The sequence below is a fragment of the Diorhabda sublineata genome, chromosome X (genome assembly GCF_026230105.1).
Source record: "Diorhabda sublineata isolate icDioSubl1.1 chromosome X, icDioSubl1.1, whole genome shotgun sequence".
Taxonomy (NCBI): domain Eukaryota; kingdom Metazoa; phylum Arthropoda; class Insecta; order Coleoptera; family Chrysomelidae; genus Diorhabda; species Diorhabda sublineata.
The window spans coordinates 261,124-282,659 of record NC_079485.1 but is presented as its reverse complement, the minus strand read 5'-3'; the positions used below and the strand labels follow the sequence as shown (position 1 = coordinate 282,659).

Genomic DNA, 21,536 nt, shown 5'->3' with positions numbered 1-21,536 from the left:
GGACTAGTTCTTCTATCAGCACCTTTACTGGTAACAGTTGAATAGAGGGAACAAAAAAACCTGTTAAGGTATACACAAGGAAGCGATTATTTCAAGCCCTTGTGTAGCAGGTTCAGTAGCGAAGAAATTATTTAAAAGTCTCAAATGCTGCTTGTGTAAAAATATAATATTGTCAAACGAATTAATTAAGGCAAATTCATTAATATATTCTAGGGAACATAAAAAAATGTTTAATGTGCGCCTTCAGCAAAATTCTGTGATATTTTAAAAAGTTTTTCTGATAAAATTTTCGAAAAATTGTCCCAGTTAATCAATTCGTTGGGCATAAAAAAACAAATATTTCGTTTGGAACATTTGACAGACATTTCCTCAATATTTTGTTCAGATCATAAGGATTATGTAAATATTAATTTTAACATATGCATCTTTCATTACATAGGTATTATTAATAAAATTTTGAAGGGCAAAGATCAACAATATAAAGACTATGATGTTGTGATGAATATGGCATATGTTAAATATAGGTAAATCTGCAAGAAAGACAACGGTAATAATTAATTAACCATGGTTATAAAATCAGTTTTTTATATACCATGTACAAACAGAAACATTTTTTAAACACGCCAACATCTCACTGTTGACAGTCCTAAGCCTGCTATAGTGTGAAAGAAAATTTTTTGTTTGTGGATATAGTTATAAAATGTCAAAAACAAAATAAAAATTATGATAATCATCCTGTGTTTCAATATTCCATCTACCTATATCTTATGTAAACCATTTAATTGTGAAATTAAAATACTTCATTTAAACAGCATTTTAATTTCAGGTATTTATATTTTCTTGTAAACAACAATATTTGAATTTGAAATGTTAGCGAAATGAAAGTATTTTGCATAATACTTTTAGTATCATTCACAATTTGATGCGACAACTAGTTTCGAGCATTTAAAACTACTCGAGTTATTTTTAAATTTCCCGCGAAATTAGCATGGATATGAACCTTAGATCAGATCTTTGATTATAGAAATGTTTTTTCTTGGTACGAAGCCAGTTCGAGAGATGTCGCTAGGATCGAAGTTTGTCATCAAATTTTTATACAGAGCCTTAAATATGTGTGAATCATAAAATTACCACCTCTATAAAAGCTCAATTTATTTAGGTAATTGGAGATATAAATAAAAAAAGTGATAAATGATTAATTATATATTGAAAGTAATCTATAGTACATATTCAAAAAGTAAATGGTCAAAAAATCTTACAATAAAGGAACAATAGTTAACTATAAATATAAAATGGGAATTAAAAAGTGTATCTTCCTGTAAATAAAATTACGTCATGGTATTTTATATAGAAAATAAAGGGATGATCTGCGTGGAATATTTTCCTGTTCGGTCCAATCATATGTCCGGATCTAGTTTGTATCATAATTGCGGAGGCTGCAGCTGCTTCACTACCAATTTCAGTAACGTTTATGAACGCTTTCTGAACCACGTTAGACACATACAGATTTTTACGGTTAGTTGAAAGACCACTCAAATCAGCTTGAGCTTCATCAAATATCTTCTCAACTCCAAGCGCCCTGAGAATGTTAACAAAATTAATACTGGAACTTATGGAAAATTTGGGTAGTTTCAGATCAACGAATTCTGGTTTCCATGGTTGAGATTTAAAGACTTCCTCTAAATTATCTTGTAATGTTGTTATACCTTCTATTTCATTATGAAGAGCTATGACCATACTAAGTCCTTCATATTTAAATCTAAGATTGATGAATCGCGTATTTAATTCTGTATTTTCGTAATAACCGAATAAAGCTACGTTGTGCATCATATCAACTTCTTTAAAGTCGCTAGTTGTCCTGTAGAATTTTTGGGGATGAGTAGAAGACTTAGTGAAAGGGTGAAACCAATCAGCCCTGAGATACAAAGCGTTCACTAGTACTAGAACAGTATCTGCGTTAATTTCGTCTGATTCAATAAGATTTTTTATTTTACGCCGCGTTTGATCCTCCACCCACCTATTTATTCGAATAGCGGCTTCTATATTTTCAGCAAACTTGACATTTTCAACGTCAGATCGATAAATGTTCACTGCAATTTTTTTAAATGCGTCTTCTAATGTAACACCGTCGTCGGCATAGATTTTATTAGCACTTAGTAGTGATACATACGGTGTCTGTATAGACAATTTTGGTAAAAGTTGTTTAAAAGCTTCTTGGTTCTTTTCGCTTTCTGCGGATAAATGTAATGCTTCGATCAATTCTGATTTAGTTACATTTTTAGCACCTTCCGAAGCTAAACTTAAGACTGTTGCAGCAGAAAAAGGGCTAAATATTATGTTGCCTTTGTTGGTTTTTAAAGTTTCTTTATACACCGCTGTATTGAATAATCTGTTTCCTGTGGCTAATGTTTCAATAGATTCATCCAAATTTGGAGGGTCTGCAAAAGCGGCACCAAAAAATAATAACGTCACTACTGTAAGCTTCATTTTCTTTCTGAAAATAAAAGAAATTTGATAAAATATATTCTACAAAGTTCTACGAGGTCGTTCTTTAAGTCGGAACCGAATGTAAATTTTACCACAATCTAAACATTTTTTTACTTTTCAATGTTTATCAAGTTGGCACCAGCTTTTGGATCCCATCATCAACGAATTCTGCTCCCTGTTGATCATTAAATGCGTTAGCGACAGTTACTTACTTTTCACTTGTTATCATTTCCAAGTGATTTCCTCTCAATTTTTGAAAACAGTCTAATGGAACTGTTTGTATAAAGAATAAGGTAATTTCGAATCATGTGACTAAACATCGGCCATATTGTATTAGTGGATAAACAAAGCCTATTTAGAGCATTACATAGAGAATACATTGTTTGGAACGTTTTTTTATTAGTTTTATTTTTATTAAAATAATTAAGAAATTAAATTAACACTACCTACTTGTATGGTACACTGTTTGTACAGATTGAAAAAAAAGAAGTATTTTCCATAAGAACAAAACATCTAACATCTATGGTATAAATTTAACCTCTTTTATATGTTTCTAGATGTATAAAGCGGTATTAGAATTATCTCTATTACCACAGCCAATAACCGCAAAAAAATAAATTATGAAAATAGAACATCGCTACAAATAATAGTTTTCATAAGGTATATTGTTTTCCAAGTCAATCTGGTGGTTGATTTTTACGTCATCTCGAAATAACTGTGGGCTGCCGTGTACATGGTTCTTCATCATGACCATTTGACCTTCCTTCATTAAAAAACCTACACAATTTACACAGATTCATTAAACATTCACCATAACCTTCAAAAGGCTCCCTGGGAATTTGAGCAAGACAGAATTAGATGCATTTATAACTGAGTATACTTCTCAGTTAGCGGGATACGTAATGGCAGTCTAGTGATAGAGGGTCATAAGCAAATATGTCTCCTCACAAATCAAACGACATCGCCACATCATAGTAAAATGTACAAACGGTATAACAATAAATAATGTGTAAACATCACTTTAAAAGGTGAATAAAATGTGGGTAGCTTTTAAAGTTTAAAAACAATTAAAAATAAGCGCAACATGGTAACGGATTCAAAAATTAAAGTGAAACAATATGTCTCAAAAAATTGAAGAACTATTGATCGGATTGGACTCAAAAAACATAGTGAAAGTGAAAGCCCGTATGCACAAGGGAACAGAAAGATAGATACCTAGATAAGGAAGTGGAGATAAAAATTCCCATATAACTTACTGGAACACTGGAAGTTCAATTCAAAATAAGACACTGAACCTACGTAGAAAAATAACTCAATAATTCCAGTAAATATCCAATAACACAGAAATATTGCTATTGTCAATTCTAGAGTATAACCATTGATTTTGTCATTGTCACAAAGATGAAAGCTACATGCTTGCTTTAATTTATGACGTCACAAAATTGGATTTTGTGGAGTTTATGGAAGTAGCCAATCCTTGTAAGTGGTCGGCCTAACACTGATGCCGCTTAATAGAAGGACACGAACACAATCTGTTTCTAAATTAGAAATAACCCACGTATATTGTGCTGAGTGTTGTAAACGATTTTAATTTAGCACCGTAGATAAAACAGACCTAAAAGACAACACTTGAAAAAGTGATGATGCAATTAAATATGGAATAATGTCAAGAATCTATTCTAGATTTAGTATACTTTGTTCGAGGCTTTCCTGACTACCACGTGTTTACGAGATATCGGTAGGATCGATTTTTTTTCTCTTACTTCAAATATATGAAGCCAAATGTCTTCATTAGGTAACAAATATTCCTAATCTGAATCAGTTCAGGCTACAACATGTAGTTAATATTTTTATTCCAACCAGTACCGTATAGGTACTTAGCTTACGATTGATATAACGTAAATAATATACTATCTCAAACAATAAACAACATTTATTAATAGACTACTCACATATACTCATAAGTTGGATTTTTAATTCTCCAAAACTTCCATTAAAGTACAAACGAACTGTTAGGCTATCTTTATTTTACTGAAAAGAAGTCAGTCAATCAACAAAATAAGATAACTGTTGGCCTTTAATGTTGACTTTTATAATGATAATCAAGGTCAAACGCCAAATAACTTTAATAACAAATCTAAAATCGTTTGAATGTTTTTGAATAGATTGATTACATTAAAAAAAGTTTTCATTTTTCAAATTTTTTCATCTATTTGTATTAGAGGAGCTTATAAAATCTTTGTTTTGATTCTATACATACATATTTTCGAGAATACCATCAAGAATAAAATGGGTAGCTCAATCTATTGGTTAACCATTGGATTATTGTTTTAGGTGTTTATAGGGAAAGATGTTATCAATAACTAGATACTTCGGAATGTTCTACCATATTCTGGAACATATAATGCAGGAGCTCACAGTAAAGGAGATCGTGTTGCAAGTTTTCTGCGGTCTTCCTGGTGGATCCGTTCACCAGTAAAATGGCCGACGTCAGGCAACAATACAGTCGCAGTTGTAACCGCATTCACTTACAACAAGAAACAAAGGCAACACAACAGCATTTTTCAAGCAGAAATTTATGCAATTGTCCAGTTCAATGTAGACAGGAACTATCGCAAACAGGAGATCACCATTCTGTTCGATAACCAAAAAGCCATTAGAGCTACAATATCATAAAATCAAAACTCGTTTGGGATTGCCTAGAAAAATTGTCGATTTAGACAAGAAAGCTAATGTTACGCTACTATGGATTCCGGGACACACCGGAGTGTAGAGAAATGAAATAACTGATAACTTCGCTAAAGCGGGTGCAGACAAGCCCTTCATGGGACCCGAACTCTTCTGTGGTATTAGCTACAGAACAACGGAAAAAGCACTGTAGAAGACAGACGGTAGATAGAAGCAATACCAATTATTGAGACAACCTACCTGGGAAACGTAACCAGAAAAGATCAGCTGAATGTATCAACCTAAGTAAGAACAATATACGAATACTAACAGGAGACCTATCCATATCAATACACCTTAAGATGCTAGATTTTGTTGCACAGAGGACAAATTCTATATGCACATTCTCTTAAAGTGTGAAACACTAAGGAACTTCAGAGCACTACACTTGGAAGCGTATGAAATAGAAGATCTCTAGCAGCTACAGCTATCCTAATACTATCACTATTTAATCTATTGTGATAAAGTGATATATAAAGTGAAGGTATAGATACTAAATTATTATTAGAGTTGTAATTAGTATGGACTGCCGTTTTTTGGAGGATAAAACAACTAGTTTTTTCCTGGCTACATCATTAGCAAGGACAGAGATTTAATCCGTCGATCGGTTTTGATTTTATTGGATCCCTTTAGAGCAGTCTAGCATCGTCTAGTTCTATGTGGTTCGTGTTATCAAACACGTTGTATACTTTATATTAATGTGATAAGTGGTTCGTTAGTTTATATATCAAGTAATTAAGTCAGGCCGAAGCGTCATCAATTTGAAAAAAATTAAGGAAAAGGTTATATGTCAACGCATAATGGAACTTTTGAATATATAACTAAATAGTTTACTCACCTTTTTGTTAAAAGTGGCACTTCTACACTTGGGCATTATTTAATTTTCCAAGAACTTTAGTTTTGAAGGTACATTAATTCTAACAAATGATGTTGCATAATTCTGGACCACCTCGTATGGTTATTTTGCTTAATTCGTTATTCAGTCGTAGAAGCACGATTAATAGAAATTAAGTACGAAAATCTATTAAACCAAATGAATGTAAAAAATAAACAATAAAAACAAAGGATGTAATAATTTGTTTTGTATTTCTTGAGGATTGATAAATATACTTCTGATTTGCTATTGTCTCTATACGTTATTAAGAAGTTGGTATCAGAAAACCTTGATAGAACGAGCAAACAAATAAAAAATTTTTATTTCGAAAAAGCCGTTGATGATGCTGAAACTTGAAAACAGGTTCTACTAATTACCTAGCCATTTTTTTCCCAGTTATTTTATTTTTATCGAGTATATTCCATTAAAACTAGCAAAATATTTTTTTAAAATTAAAATTTGAATAAATGAAATAGTGTCTTCGATAAATATGATAACCTCGATGGTTAACATTTGAACTTAATTGTATAATATTAGTTACCAATCATAATAAGAGACTCCAGGGCCGGCTGACACGGGGATTTGTCCAGTGAGATCTGTGATTTCTTTTTTTGAATGTAAGTACCGAATTTGTTTGTAATTCGAAATTCAAAAAAATCGAAAACGTGGGCGTAAGAACTGTTTTGAATTACTGAGTGTCATTTGAACGCAAGAAACGAACAAAAGATAGAAATTTTTCGTTTTGTTGAAAAATTACAGGCTGTGATATTACTTATTGAATCAACAATACCACGACACCAAGTAAAAAGAATGAAAACAAACTTTTCATACTAAGCGCTACATGAACCGAGCAAAGATCCTAAAGAAAAGTATAAAATAGACTTTTTATTTCACAATTGATCAAGCACTGAATACTAGATTTAAATAACTTGATCAACATAGTAATTATTTTCAATTCTTGTATAATATATACGACTTAAAAAACATGTCTAAAGAAACTCTCTTAAAACACTGCAAGGATTTGCAAATAATTTTAACTGATGGCGATTCTTTTGACATAAATGGAATAAAATTTCTGCAGTTTTTACGCTTTTAGGAAAAAAAAGCAAGCAAAAACGAAATACTGAAATTAATAATAATAATAATAATATTTTTTTATATTTCCTTTTTTGTATTATTTGATTGTTAATTTTGTGTTATGGGATCTATCCTATAAAATAAAAGTTTTTTTATAATCTAAAATCATTTTTTCGTTATTATTCTCAAATAAAGATATGCGCTACAGACCAAAAGCTCAAGTCCAGTAAAAGTAAATATATTATAAATTTTTTTTCGTGAGTTCTGGTAAAATACTGTAATATAATGATTCAGATTCGAATAGTTGATCCATGGATTAAACTGTTTTCATCACATCTCCATTGATTTTACACGTACATCACTTATCACTCATTTTTCATGAAATGAAAAATTTGTTGTTTAGAATGATCTAACAAGTACAACACTTACTAATTTGGTACCTTAAAAACTCTTAAGCTGGAAAGGATCTCAAGAATTCCAATTACTAAAATAATTTATGGTAATCTCAAGATCTAGCTCCCATATGTAACTTTAGATCGCCGATATAATTAATATTCTAATCTAAATATTCTAAAGATTTAATCAATGAATTAATTTGCATGAAAATACGTTTTATTTGCAAATTTACAAGATCAATGAGCTTTCATTAACTAAATAAGCTATAATTAAAACTGTTCACAGTACGGTACATACCAGTATAATTGTATAAAGAATATTCTTTATACAATGCCAATATTCTGGTCATATAGTCTAGTCAAATTTGCTTGTAACAAGATGATTTTCAAAGAAAATTAATATGTGGATGCCACATGTAAGGAAGAAGTTGTGGGTAGCTACAAAACTAGAGGTTATTCATTCAGTTTTGTCAATTATTTAAGTCACAAGTTGGAAAAATACGGTTAATTTAAATTTTTCACATTTCTTGCAATAAAAAATTGTTTATTATAGTTATTAATTAAAACAAATCGATAATTTTGCGGAACCTCTACGCGCTCCGGGCCTGGCGCTTCAGCCACCGCTAGACCCACCCTAAATTCGACGCTACTTAAATCTATAGATTAGTGGCGAGAAAATTTTTTTAAAATTCAATACAAAATAGAATTAACGCAAATGTCAAATACATCCTTTTATTCGTCTTGAAAAGACCAATCGGAAGCTGCAGTGTTTCAATTTATAACTATAATAAACAATTTTTTACTGCAAAAATCGAAAATTTTACATTCAGCCATTTTCTTCATTTTGCGAAGTAATCCTGTGGATTAACCTACAGTTTTGTAGTTTTTTTTAATATCTACAAGTTCTCGAAAATTAAGGAAAACCATATTTTGACCCTTCAGACAGAGATATAAACAATTTATGTCCTAAATTTTTGACAGTAGCTCTCTGTATTGGCATGTTTGAAGTCCTAATTTGATTGGACTAATATTTAACCTATAAATTATTACGGGCATTTTTCATTTCAACACAATGTTTACTTTAAATTTATATAAAGTGTAAACAAACATGAACTTTTTCAACGTTTACGAATAAAATGTAATAATTTGAAATAATATAATTAAAAGATACAAAAAATAAACTTTTAGCATCATTAATTAATAACATGCATCTATCAAAAGCTTTAAACATATTTTATGAGTACTTACATTATCTCAAGTATACAAAGCACTATTAACGCATATATATTTATATATATACTTATTTGTAGATGACGACTACTCACTCGCACGGTTCGACTGAATCAAAACAGCAGCATATCTTTATTTTATATTCCACTCGCCTGGGGTTATCCCAATTGTTAATTAATGTTGAAATGAGTAACTAAGATTTGATTATTTACCATTTTCATCATTCCAAAGAATATTTCGATTTTTCTTCTTCCAGTTAACAGCGTATCAATAAGTTAAAGGTTATCCAAAACATTGAAAATAATTTTTAGAATCTTTTTTTTTCAGAAATATTGTAAAACTTCAAAATTTCTTGAATTGTATACGTTGATAGAATTTCAATAATACACAATGTTGAAATATACTTGTGATATATTTTTCAATTTCAAAAAAGATAATATATTGTTAAAAAATTACACTAGGATAGATATCTGTTGTTACCCAATTTTTTTCTTGGAAAAATTTCGGTATAATTTTTGTTTAAACAGAAGCTCAGTCACTCAGGGTTTAGAAAAAAGTTATAATAGGCATTTAACTATTGCACTCAATGAAGTAAATTTGCTCAACATCTATTTATTGAAAAAAAAAATACTTTAATAGAAACATATGACAAGTTAAGCCCTTTATTTACTAGACCAAAGCAACATGAACTGGAATAGATTTGTGAATAAAGCAAAAAGTTTTGGTCAAATAGCACAAAAATGTTCATAAACTTTTCGTCATTTCAAAGTACCAATCAAGATTCACTTATCAACAAAAGAAATTATCTCAATAGGTGCTGACCTTTATTAACTGGATTACATAAAAACATATGAAATGGAATCAATTTTGTAAATTAAACAAAAAATTTGTAAACTTTAAACACCGGGAAACTGATTTTTGGAAGTCGATTGATGTTTTTTCTAAGTATCATCAAATTTTCCTAAAAACTTTGGCATCATTTCGAAGTACCAATCAAGATTCACTTATTAACAAAAAAAATTATTTTGACCAGGTTAGAGCCTTTACTCACTTGACTATGAAAAAAACATATGAAATGATATACCATTTGTTTGTATATAAAAACATAGAAATTTCGCAGTTGATGCATATTTTAGCAATGGTCACCACATAATGTCAAATATTTTAATATTATGGCCGTATTCACGTGCAAAGAGCTACAGTAAAATTAATAACGTGAAAAGAACACCTGGTCTTCCACGAACAGTAAAAAACCCTGAGGCATATCCTTTAAACACTAAACACGCAAATATGGTGCTGTGGTTGGGTATTCTGCTCGTTCTGTGAGATAAATCCTTCATGAAAAACTAAATACTCATCTGTACAAACTAATTGTAGGAGCTTAATCCACATGAGTTTGACGCTCGAAAAAATTCCTGTTATGCCTGACGACATTGTTATTTATTCCACCCTTCGTAGCAATAGAAAAGAGCCAATCACATCCGTTTACGTTTACCACCAATAAAAAAAACTCTCCTTCATTTTTCATAAATATTGGATTACAAACAAAAACACGAAATATGACGAAAACAAAAAGTAGTACATACGTCAATAAGAAAAACAAATTTTTTAGGTTAACGGCAGCAATCTCAAGTTTATGACTATGTTGTAGAATTTTCTACAAACAGTGTTGCCACAATTTAAAAGCTGAATGTAAAAATTGAACTAGAAAATGTACTAGATTGTACTAACTTCAAACAAATTTAATAAAATTATAGAAAGATGTATAAACATAAGTTTAAATTAAATTTTTTAGTATCTAGTACAATTTCTAGTTTATTTTATTAAACGAAAATATACAATAACTTTATATTTGCGAACGCAGGGAAAATGTATTAGAAAAAAGGAAAAATGTACTAGTGTATAAAATACACTAAATAGCTCTGGCAACACTGGCTACAAACGTCAAACGGCAAACGTCACACGCGAACGGCAATGAAGAGCGGAAGAAGAACGGAAATAGTTCTTAAAGGACTATATCTTTTATATATATATATATATATATATATATATATATATATATATATATATATATATATATATATCATTTGAATAATTGTAATACTAAAACCGATACCTGGACATTATTATTGAAAGTTAATATATTGGAATTCCTCTTTTTTCTAGCCGGACTAAGTAGATAACAACAGCACGTCATAAGTACCAAGCTATTCATTGTATTTTTTAATGGTTTCATAATTTCAATATGTGCGGATAAATTCATCAACATCACCGTAGTTAATGTTTATGTCAATTATAGTTATCACGAAATAAAAATGAAAGTGGGGAAAACCGGAGAACTTTTATGTAGCAGCTGAATTGATCTTGAGAGGAAATAATTCAAAATACATTTGTTGATATCAGTTTTTGACAAATAACTAAAAATTGTTATAACTATTAGCTTGATGGATAGGTATACGTAGTGCGGTCCATCAGTTCTTAGCTTAGCATAGAATAAAAATGTATTAAATAAATAAAAAAAACTAAGATTATATACACCTCACAAAAATTATTGCCAAGAACTCATGGATAGTCTAGCTTTGTACAGAGTGTATCACGCAAACATTTCACTAAATAGATTCAACCTACCTAGTAATCGTCACAAATGGTTTATACTTTGATTTCAATTTACGTAGGGGGTGTATTAACTTGATTAAATTTCTTTCCAATCTTCAAAGCGTTTCCAATAATACGCTCTATATAATTTATTCATAAATGAGGCAGATTAATAAATATTTTTATTTGTCTCGTCCAGTTTGCTCCACTTTGTATCTAGACAAGTTTTAAGTTTTTTCCATTGTCAAGAGAGAAATTACTTCAATTGTAAGTGACGTGAGCTGAGAATGAAATAAATGTTTTGAATGAAACCTAATTATTTAATTCGAAAGTTCTCTTCTGGCTCATTTTGTGCAAACAGCCGAAATTTCATTTTAATATTTAATATGAAAAGTTAAAACTTATATTTAATATACAGTTAATCTGCACGGATTTCCATGTGTAATTATATTACAAAAGAAAACAATTTTTTATGAATTACGAATTGATTCTGTTCTTCGGAACAACAATTATGGACTAATTTAACAAAATCATCACAAATATTATTCTTCTTTGATGACATGCTCGATATATTTCTTCTAGTTGTTCACATCACAGGGGAGCGTTCGAATAATGTTTATAATAAAACCCTTTTTCGTAATCAGTCGCGTTATTTAATAGCCAGACCTCGTATTGCTTCTTACATTATTCGATGTTCTAGATTTGAGTTGATTTTTATAATATATTATAGCCTTAATGATTTATATATACTAAAATCATTCAAAATATTATTCTGGCTTTATGTTATATATTTTTGTTCCATCTCCCCCATAATCTCCCATCCATATTTTTCGTTTCATAGAAATTCTAGGTATTATTGAAACAGTCGTAGGAGGTATTATTTAAAGGTAATAAAATAAATTATGGTCACTTTGACAAGAATTTATTACTACAAATTTCAGTATAATTGTAAATATGTTAAAATACTAATAGTGTAAGTTCTTCAGCCCACCCAGTATACATTTACACGTTTCCAGTACATGTAAACAGAGTAAACGGTTAGAGACTAACCGGTCTTTTATCAGTTTGTAGTGTTTTGATTCTGTTTAAGTGCGCTGAATGTGTGCCGGGGATAACCCAGGGTCATCTTGATTTATTTGTTTTTTTATTTTTTGGTGGGGACAACTTGGGTTAAGTTAGTTAACAAGAAAAGTGGTCAAGAGTATTTTGTTGTCTGATATTAATAGCATATTATATTTAAAACACTAAACATTTTATTCGTTTTTCAGGTGAGTTTTTACATAAATCATAAAACGAAATAGAATTAATGACAAAATAGTTTTTCTTATCATTTAAATATATATAAAAATGTGGCAAGCAGCTTAATAAGGCATAAAATATTCCAATTGTTGAGTTGAATAAAGTGTCGGTATTTTATTAATTATTATTAATGTAATTAAATCGAATAATCCTCATTTTTGATAATTTTATCCATGAATTTTTCATTTTTATTTATTTTCAAATTTTCGGAAGTTTTATAATTTATTTATTGCGAAATTATTGTACAATAGCCATCGAAAGAGCTTTTTTTCATTTAACAATTTTTTGAAATAATCGCATCAGTTCCTTAACAAAGAAGGATGTAATTTCTAATAAATTAAGTTCAAATACATTTTTGTGAAAAATGCCCAGATTCCGTCGATTAGTATTTTCTATTTTCTTCCATACAATAATAATGTATACAAGGTGTCAAAGTTAGAGAGATATAATATAAATCCACCACAGCCGAATTTGGCCCAAAATAACTCAAACTTAATAGAGAAACACGAAAAAAAAAAATAATAATAATAATATTAAAGTACGATTTAAACCGAAAATGAAACGCATTTGTCAAAATGTTTCTATCACAATGGGCATATAATCCCTAACACATGCCCTTGTTTTTTTTTGATAAAACTGTGACAATGATGGGGACAAAATAAACAAATTCATGTCAAAACTTTTCATTAAAGCTAAACATTGAAACGAAGAACATAATATTAAAAAATAAGAAAAACATCAAATTATAACAAAAAAACTATACTTAATCATTTTTCCGTGCATCTATGGCGCTCAAATCCAGCAAACCATCATCCGACAAGTTGGCAGGCTCTTTATAATAAGAATCGTCAAGCTCCTCAGAATTAACTGCCGCCATCACCTCTTCATTGTTGGAAAATCTTTGATCACTGAGCCATAATCCGAGAGGTGCTTAATCTGGTGAATAGGGTGCATGAGGCAGCTGGTGTAAACAACACTTTCTTCGTAGTCAAATACGGTCATTTTTGCTTCATTTCTTCGCTCAAACGTTGCAAAAGTTCGCATAATAGTCGCAGTGATAGTTTCTCCTTTTTCAAAATAGTTAATGAAAATTATTCAACGCGCATCCCAAAAAACCGACGCAGATGGAATGGTCTTCGCCTTCTTTGGAGCCGGTTCTCCCTTTTCATTCCATTGTTTTGATTGCTCTTTTGTTTCGGCGGTAAAGTTATGGACCCACGATTCACCCATGGTTATGACACAACGCAAAAAATCGGCTTTTTTTCTATGGAATATTACTAAACATTCGATGGAAATATCTTCACGACGCTGTTTTTGCTCCATAGTGAGTAAATGCGGCACCCATCACCTCACTTAGTCGACCACTACTACTATGCTGGTCTTCACAAGTCGATGGCCTCGTTTAAACTGCACTACACCCTAATATTTAACTGTTAATAACGGAGAAGCCGTCTTGCCTAGAGTAAAATCTAGTTCAGCTTTTATATTGGTTGAGCTAACACCTTTCGAATAAAAATTTTGTATCACAGAACGATGATCAATTTTTGCCATGTTTATAAATCCACTGATATCCCTCGGTATTAGTTATACATGGATTTTGTTCTAATGGTAGCACATTTTTATTATGCACACAGTATCGATGATTAGAAACCGTTTAAAAAATGGGAAAAAGAAAAACGTTAAGATGTTATGTGGAAACTTTCCATAACGACAAACGTTATTTTGAAAAAAAAACCACCGAAAGTTGAAAGCATAATTTACTGAGAACAATAAAATTCTGTAAGAGTATGACAATAAGTAAGGCAGAGCGGAGTCGTTTGAACCACCCAACAGAGTCACTAAAGTTATTAAGTTGTTATACAAATTTTGTCAAACATATGAAACATAGAAACAAAAGCAATAAAATAGTTGAGATACCTCATAGAAATGAGAACAACATAAGTGCATGAGCCCAATTTTGGCAACTATTGCATTGTGATTGATGGTGATTGACGGAAGATGTGTTTTCCCCACATTTTTTTTCTTCTTATTAACCTTTCTATTATTTTTCTTAACAAGTAATTCTTATCATCAGACTCCTTGGAGCATCTTTTTAGGGAATGTCTGTCAAAACAGCGCAGTTTTACTTTTTCCTTCGTGTTAGTAGCCTTCTGGGCTCGGCTTTTGGTAATGGTCTCACGAACTTTGGCGAAAATGGAATAGTCTTAAACCTACTTAATGGCTCTACAGAAACGAGAGATGATAAAAACTTTGATGAAGGTGCACTTACTTCAGGACTTTCTGAAGATTGCAGCTCAGTATTTATCTCAATTATTTCTGGTGCTGGGAGCTCATGTGTTTGGGATTGGGATTGTGATTTTGGACTGTCAGTTATGTATAGTGGCTGTAATTTATAGGTACAATGGGGTGGAATAAAGAACAATATTGTTTTAGATGCTAGATGTGACGAATGGATAACTTAAGCTTAAGTTATAGCTTTTCTGTTTAGTTACATAATTCCTAAGACTATGTTTTTAGAAAAAGTGTCCAAGATTTTCTGGTTAAGCTACTTTTTGATGCGAATTTACTTAAATAAGAAATGATATGTAGAAGACGCGTATTTATTTATTTTTGAATTTTGCCGCCATCATGTCAATAACGATTAAAATTGTATCTGGCAATTACATAAATTGTAATTCAGATGCACATTGAAAGACATTGAAAAAATACGTTATGTATAAAAAGATAAATAAAGTAATTAAAGAACTCTTTAAAATGAATTGAAATTGAAGAATAAACTTTCTTTTTATTCCAGGTAAGAATTTTATATCTTTAGATATAATAAAAATAACTCCAAACTTTTGTTTACGGGATAATACATGTTTATTTTGTTTTTCTGTCCTTAGCAAACATAATCTGAAAGGCTTTGGCGGGAAACGTACATTTTTTCAAATTTAAACATTTGATGAATTTTATTTATGCAATATACTGAATGAATTGAGAAGAATGTTTTCTTCAAAATTACAGATTTGGTCATGAGAGCTGAAGTGATTACCCTCTCGGGTATTCTGATAAGTCTTTTTCCCCTGATAAACAGTTTGCCACAATCAGGTAGTTTAGTAACTTCTACCAACAGCTACGTTACAGAAGGAAATGAAGCCACTAAGAAACAAGTGAGTTATATTTTCCAAAATTATAATAATTACTTACAAAAATAAACATAAAATTTAATTGATACTTCAATACTAGGTTGGCAAAAATTACTCTATAAATCACAAAGAAAACAATTAGAATAAAAAGTTTTCGGCGAATTTTAACTTCATGAACAGTAGCGATAGGAAACTTGATATTTGGGCTTTAATGTACTGTTTGAGATGAATATAAAAATACCAATGAAATTTAAAATAAAACAACTGTTCAAAAATTCAGGGGCGTGGAAGTGAGTTACACTTATGATTAAACAAAAAGTTTGATAATTTAAAGGCAAACAATGGAATCAAATAGAAAAACTAAAAGGGTTCACTCGCTTAAAGCGCGCATGATGTGGTCAAATAAAGAACAATTGATTAGAGAGTTCAAATAATTGGCACAGATTCTGAGAGCAGAGGTCATAATGAAGGATTTAAAAAGGAATAAAAGAAGATCAAAGAGGAATACCCCATAATAACAAAATCACAATCACTATTATTGAGGTGCTGTAGTCCATATAAGAGAGTTTATGGAGAAAAAGTGATAATGGTGCAGAATATAGACTGTATTTCTATATAGTCAAGCCTCTAGCCAATCTGAACAATTCTTTAAATATTTCTTACACAATATTTCATCATCGTCTTTTGTACATTATAAATTGTTTTCAAATACAGTCAGTGTTTAGAATGTTCAAATGGATATAAGACTGTAATTTTGTTATTGAAATTATTTTCAGGATGATGCTCCAGTTTTTCCGAAAATTTATGAGATGCGAGTTGAAGCGAACGTTTCCAACAGATTTGCTAAGTGTCAAATCACAAGCAAAGTAAAAAATTTGGACAAAGAAGCTCACGAAGCTACATTTTCAGTTGTGATACCAGAACAAGCTTACATCTCTGGATTTATCATGGAAATAGATGGGAAGCAATATGAGGCTTATGTTCAAGAAAAAGAAGAAGCTAAAAAAACTTATGATAAGGTAAAAAATAGGTCTCTGAATGAGCTCTTCATATTATCATTTCATATCTCACCAAATCATTCCGTAAGACTAATTGAAAAATTTTAATTGATGATTGCGAATTATATATAATGAATTGAAGTTGTTTAGACCTAATCATACGTTATTTTTCAGTTCATTTGTTTTTTATTGATATAACTGGATTTTGTATTTTTAGGCAGTACAAGAAGGACAAGGTGCCGCTCATGTCAGTGTTAGCGCAAGAGATTCTAATAGATTTACAGTATCTGTGAATGTGGAACCACAAAAAAAAGCCATATTCTATTTGAAATATGAAGAATTATTAGAAAGGCAAAATAACCAGTATGAACTAGTTATTAACATACATCCTGGTCAACCAGTGAAAAACTTAGATGTCCAGGTGATAATGAATTATAATTTTTTTATTTTTTTTATATATTATCAAATTAATCTGGTAAATTAATGCTGAGATTTGAGAATGATTACATACTTCAGAATAACTGTTACATTTTATTTATTTTAGGTACACATTGATGAAACACGTCCGCTCAGATTTGTAAAGGCTCCCCCATTAAGATCAGGAAACGAAATTTCGAAAACTGATGAAAAACTGAACCCCAATGCTGATGTCAAAATGATTAACGCCAGTTCAGCTGTTGTTACATTTAGTCCAGATTTAGAACAGCAGAAGCAATACGCAACTGACTTGGGAACAGAAGCTGAATATGGACTAGCTGGACAGTTTGTTGTTCAATATGATATAGAGAAACTACCACCTGGAGGCGAAGTAAGAATTCAAGTTTTTTAAAGCTTGTTATTATTAGGTTTTTTCCTTTTTTTTTTCATGATTCCAGTTTTTCATTTTTGATTACATGTGCTAAATAGAGATGAAACACTGAGTTCATTTATTAATAAGAACTTATAGTCAAAACTACCACAAAGCTGAATAGAAAATATTTACCTGTTTGATTCATTATGCCTTTTTTCTTCAGTGCTACAAAAATAATAATCTTTTTCATAGTTTTAACATGACAGTTAATCTAATTCTAAAAATAAATTTTTAGATCTTGGTTGATGGTGGACATTTTGTACATTTCTTCTCTCCAAGTGATCTCCCAGCCCTTCCAAAACAGATTGTCTTTATTTTGGACACAAGTGGTAGTATGGAAGGTATTAGGGTGATGCAATTGAAAGAGGCAATGAAAAGTATTCTGCAAGAGTTGAAGAAAGAAGATATATTTAGTATTGTTGAATTTGGGTCAGTTGTAAAAGTGTGGAATATTGATAAACAAGCTGTTCAATATGAATCCGGTATTGATGAATGGGCAAAACCTGATAACTCAGAAGCACTTTTTACAAATAGAATGGTAAAAATACGAAAAATTGTTTTATAATAGTAATATGCATTTTGTCTTTTATAGCAACAACCAATTCCTCCTCCGTATCCAGCATCTGATGAATATTTAAAGAAAGCTGAAGGTGTAGTTGAGAAGTTGAAAGCGTATGGTGGTACTGATATCGAATCAGCTCTTCGTGTTGGTTTGGAAATAGTCTTAAAAAATAAAGAAGATAAGAAACATCAACCCATAATAGTATTTTTAACAGATGGAGAAGCTACAGTTGGTGAAACTAATAATGATAGAATTATTAGTACTATAAGCGAGCTCAACGGTGGAAAAACTCCAATATTTTCATTATCTTTCGGAGATGGTGCTGATAGGAACTTTCTACAGAAGATATCTTTGAAGAATTTAGGGTTCAACAGACACATCTATGAGGGAGCTGATGCATCATTACAGTTACAAGAGTTTTATAAGCAGATTTCCTCGCCTCTTTTATCAAATGTTACATTTAAATATGTGAATAATGTAACTGAAGTTACTCAGCAAGATTTTCCCATTTTGTTCGAAGGTTCAGACTTTGTGATATCAGGAAAAATATTAGGTTAGTTCTAGTAAATGAGTAGTATGCGAAATAATAATTAAATAGTAACACAAATGTTATCTCGGTAGAACTTTACTCATAACATTTATGTACTATCAATACCGATATTGTTGTGTTTGGAAACGTTACAAACCAAAAATTCACCTCTAATACTGTTAGATGTGTATATTTTTAATTTATTCTGGTATTGATAACATCTCAGTCTATTTTCTTGCATTTTTGAATCAGGTTTACCCTTATCTGCATCTTGCTTATCTCAAATAGACAACACATGATCCAGAGAAGACAAGCTACAATTATAACATTTCATATATATATATATATATATATATATATATATATATATATATATATATATATATATATATATATATATATATATAATAGTAAGTCAACTGGTAATGTGAGAAGTTAGTATCATCATAAAGCTCCAAGGGAAATGGAATTGTTGAAAGTTCAATTTCTCAAAACAAATTTCTCTCAAAAAATCGTACAAATATGATATTCTCAAATCTTTTATTCGTTTGTAACAAATCAATTGCAGATCCCGGTTTTGCTCCATCTTTAGTAGAAGGTTGGGGAATCAATGGTCCAGTGAAACTTGTGCCAGTTGTAAATCAATCTGTGGGTAACTTGGAACGACTGTGGGCCTATTTAACTCTTAAACAATATTTGAAACAACGAGAAGCTGCTGATAACAAAACAGGACCTACCCAAGAAGCTTTGAGAATTGCTTTGAAATATTCATTTGTCAGTGACGTTACTTCTTTGGTAGTAGTCAAACCGAACCAAACTGATGCTGTGGATACTGAAGATGGAAGTGACAAAAGTATGTAGTACTAATTGCTTTGTTTGAAATTTTATCTCACTCATCATCATTTTATATAGGGTATCCAATGATAGCTGCTGGAGTTCCTCTCTCAGGTAAAAAATTGTTTTAGTAAGACTCTAGCATGAAAGTTTCCAACTTTTAAATAATTTTCGTTATTTTTCCTTATTAAAATGTCACATTAATGAAGCCAGTCTTTTTACAATATGAATTATATCATTGATGAATAATCATTTAGTATGAAAACTATCCTAATTATTAAAACTGGTTAAAGTGAAATTTTAATTTGGCAAAAACTATTAACAGTTTCACTTACAAAGGATAAAACCTTTGATTTCAATCTAAATTGTTGTTTTTATTGCAGCTAATTTATATCATTCCAAAGCACCCATGCTACCATTAGCAGGTTTGTTGGTAACTTTCTATCTCTTTACGATGGGTTCATGTAAAACTAATAGTATACTCATTTCATTTTAAACATTAATCTGCTAATATACCGTGTCATTCATTAATATTGTTCCATACCTCATTTTTTTAGCACTAAAATGATATTTTCGCCATTTCTCCATTAAATTTTGAATCACAAATCTGTTTGAGGAATATTTTAAATATTGTTTATAGATATAATATTTACTTATAGCCAGCGGTATAAATATGCCGTCAGCTTCGTACTCGTTTATTGTTAAAGAAGAGGAAGAAGAAGAAGATCTGAACTTTTTTGATATGGCAACACATCATTCCACTACACCTCTCCCAATTGTTTACACTACAGAAAGTACTCCATCTCCATTGGAACAATTGAAACAAAAACTTCCATGGCTAGCAGGAATTTTGAATGACAATGGGACTTTAAATCTCTCTAAAGGTAAATAACAAGTTATGTCAATTTTCGTAATTTTTACTAATACGATTGTTTTAGGTGAATTCAAACTGGGTTTGAATGAAACTGTCCTCACTCATCCCGAATGTCCTTCAACAACTCCTCATCAAACAGGAAAGTGTACATTGATCCATGAATGTCCTCAAGTTTTCACTCAGTTGACTGATATACAAACATATGAAAAATATTTCTGTGATCTTCAAGGGTGAGACATTTTCTTATCTATTTATATATGGGTACTTATAGTCATAGGCAATAAAATATTGGTAGATAGAACAAGGCACTTGTATGCTGTATATAATCTTAATTCCAGTTGAATTACTTCAAAATACTACGTTTGTAATAATCAAGAGAAAAATCAATAATTCTGTATAAAATACACTAATAATAGCCAAAAACATTTATTGTATGAATGATAAGGGGAAAATTCAATTGTATTGACTGCCATTTTGTTGAAGATAAACCGTTAAATCTATTTGTATTTACCTCAGTTTTGTATGAGCTTATTTACAAACGTGGAAATCAAGACTTCTTTAAAAATTTACAGCTCATTTTATAATATCAGAAGACGTTTGTTTTAGAATAGCTTTGCAACTAACAAGTATTCGATAAATTTCATTTTGTATACAGGGGAACAAAAACACGTCAAGATTTTCTCGGTTATTTTAAATCCAAAAGTACTTGCTAGTTACTTTCATTTTTATTAAGCACTAGAATATTTTTCTGTAATAGAAAATTAGCAGAATATAAATTCAAGATCATATACAGGGTGCTTCAATGAGAAAAACAACTTTCATATTCTGTGACCTAATGAAACGTTGCTGTAAATATTTTCAATAAGATATAAATTCATTGTTTGTTTCCATTAATTGAATACTTTTTGTTCTTACTGCAACTATAATAAATTTAACACGGAAACTAAGAAGTGAAATTTATTTTGTTTTTCAGGTTTGCAGGCGTGTGTTGTCCAAAATAATACATTTGAACCTGATATTTTAGTTGTACTTATTTTTCATGTTTTTAAGCGTATAATAAACACACATTAAACTCTC

At 30.5% G+C, this 21,536-nt stretch overlaps 3 protein-coding genes across 8 annotated transcripts in view; 1 reads left to right on the top strand and 2 right to left on the bottom strand.

Annotated features, from left to right (window-relative positions):
* LOC130450734 (inter-alpha-trypsin inhibitor heavy chain H4-like) overlaps positions 1 to 8,991 on the bottom strand; it is a 20,999-nt gene extending 12,008 nt beyond the window's left edge. Inside the window, exon 1 of one of the 2 annotated variants that reach the window (XM_056789330.1) lies at positions 8,809 to 8,991. In XM_056789330.1, the coding sequence (XP_056645308.1) occupies positions 8,809 to 8,810 (2 nt within the window). In that variant the 5' untranslated portion in view covers positions 8,811 to 8,991. The remainder of the gene's footprint in view (positions 1 to 8,808) is intronic. The other variant, XM_056789331.1, reaches the window with a different exon arrangement.
* LOC130450737 (antichymotrypsin-2-like) lies at positions 1,191 to 6,377 on the bottom strand. 2 transcript variants are annotated; one of them, XM_056789337.1, is made up of 2 exons: positions 6,053 to 6,377; positions 1,191 to 2,494 (listed from the first exon to the last, which is right to left on the bottom strand). In XM_056789337.1, the coding sequence occupies exon 2, from the start codon at positions 2,485 to 2,487 to the stop codon at positions 1,300 to 1,302; it is 1,188 nt and encodes a 395-aa protein (XP_056645315.1). In that variant the 5' UTR covers positions 2,488 to 2,494; positions 6,053 to 6,377; the 3' UTR covers positions 1,191 to 1,299. The 2 variants fall into 2 exon arrangements, with proteins under 2 accessions (XP_056645315.1, XP_056645314.1); XM_056789336.1 differs by lacking the exon at positions 6,053 to 6,377 and adding an exon at positions 4,440 to 4,524.
* On the top strand, positions 6,328 to 21,536 carry LOC130450735 (inter-alpha-trypsin inhibitor heavy chain H4-like). Of its 4 annotated transcripts, none has more exons than XM_056789332.1 (13): positions 6,328 to 6,705; positions 15,691 to 15,836; positions 16,589 to 16,831; positions 17,028 to 17,231; positions 17,355 to 17,618; positions 17,896 to 18,198; positions 18,253 to 18,775; positions 19,320 to 19,604; positions 19,664 to 19,699; positions 19,969 to 20,010; positions 20,245 to 20,469; positions 20,524 to 20,689; positions 21,433 to 21,536. In XM_056789332.1, exons 2-13 carry the CDS (start codon positions 15,699 to 15,701, stop codon positions 21,458 to 21,460), a joined length of 2,457 nt encoding a protein of 818 aa, XP_056645310.1. In that variant the 5' UTR covers positions 6,328 to 6,705; positions 15,691 to 15,698; the 3' UTR covers positions 21,461 to 21,536. The 4 variants fall into 4 exon arrangements, with proteins under 4 accessions (XP_056645310.1, XP_056645313.1, XP_056645311.1 ...); XM_056789333.1 differs by lacking the exon at positions 6,328 to 6,705 and adding an exon at positions 12,250 to 12,653; XM_056789335.1 differs by lacking the exon at positions 19,969 to 20,010 and having other exon boundaries at positions 6,492 to 6,705.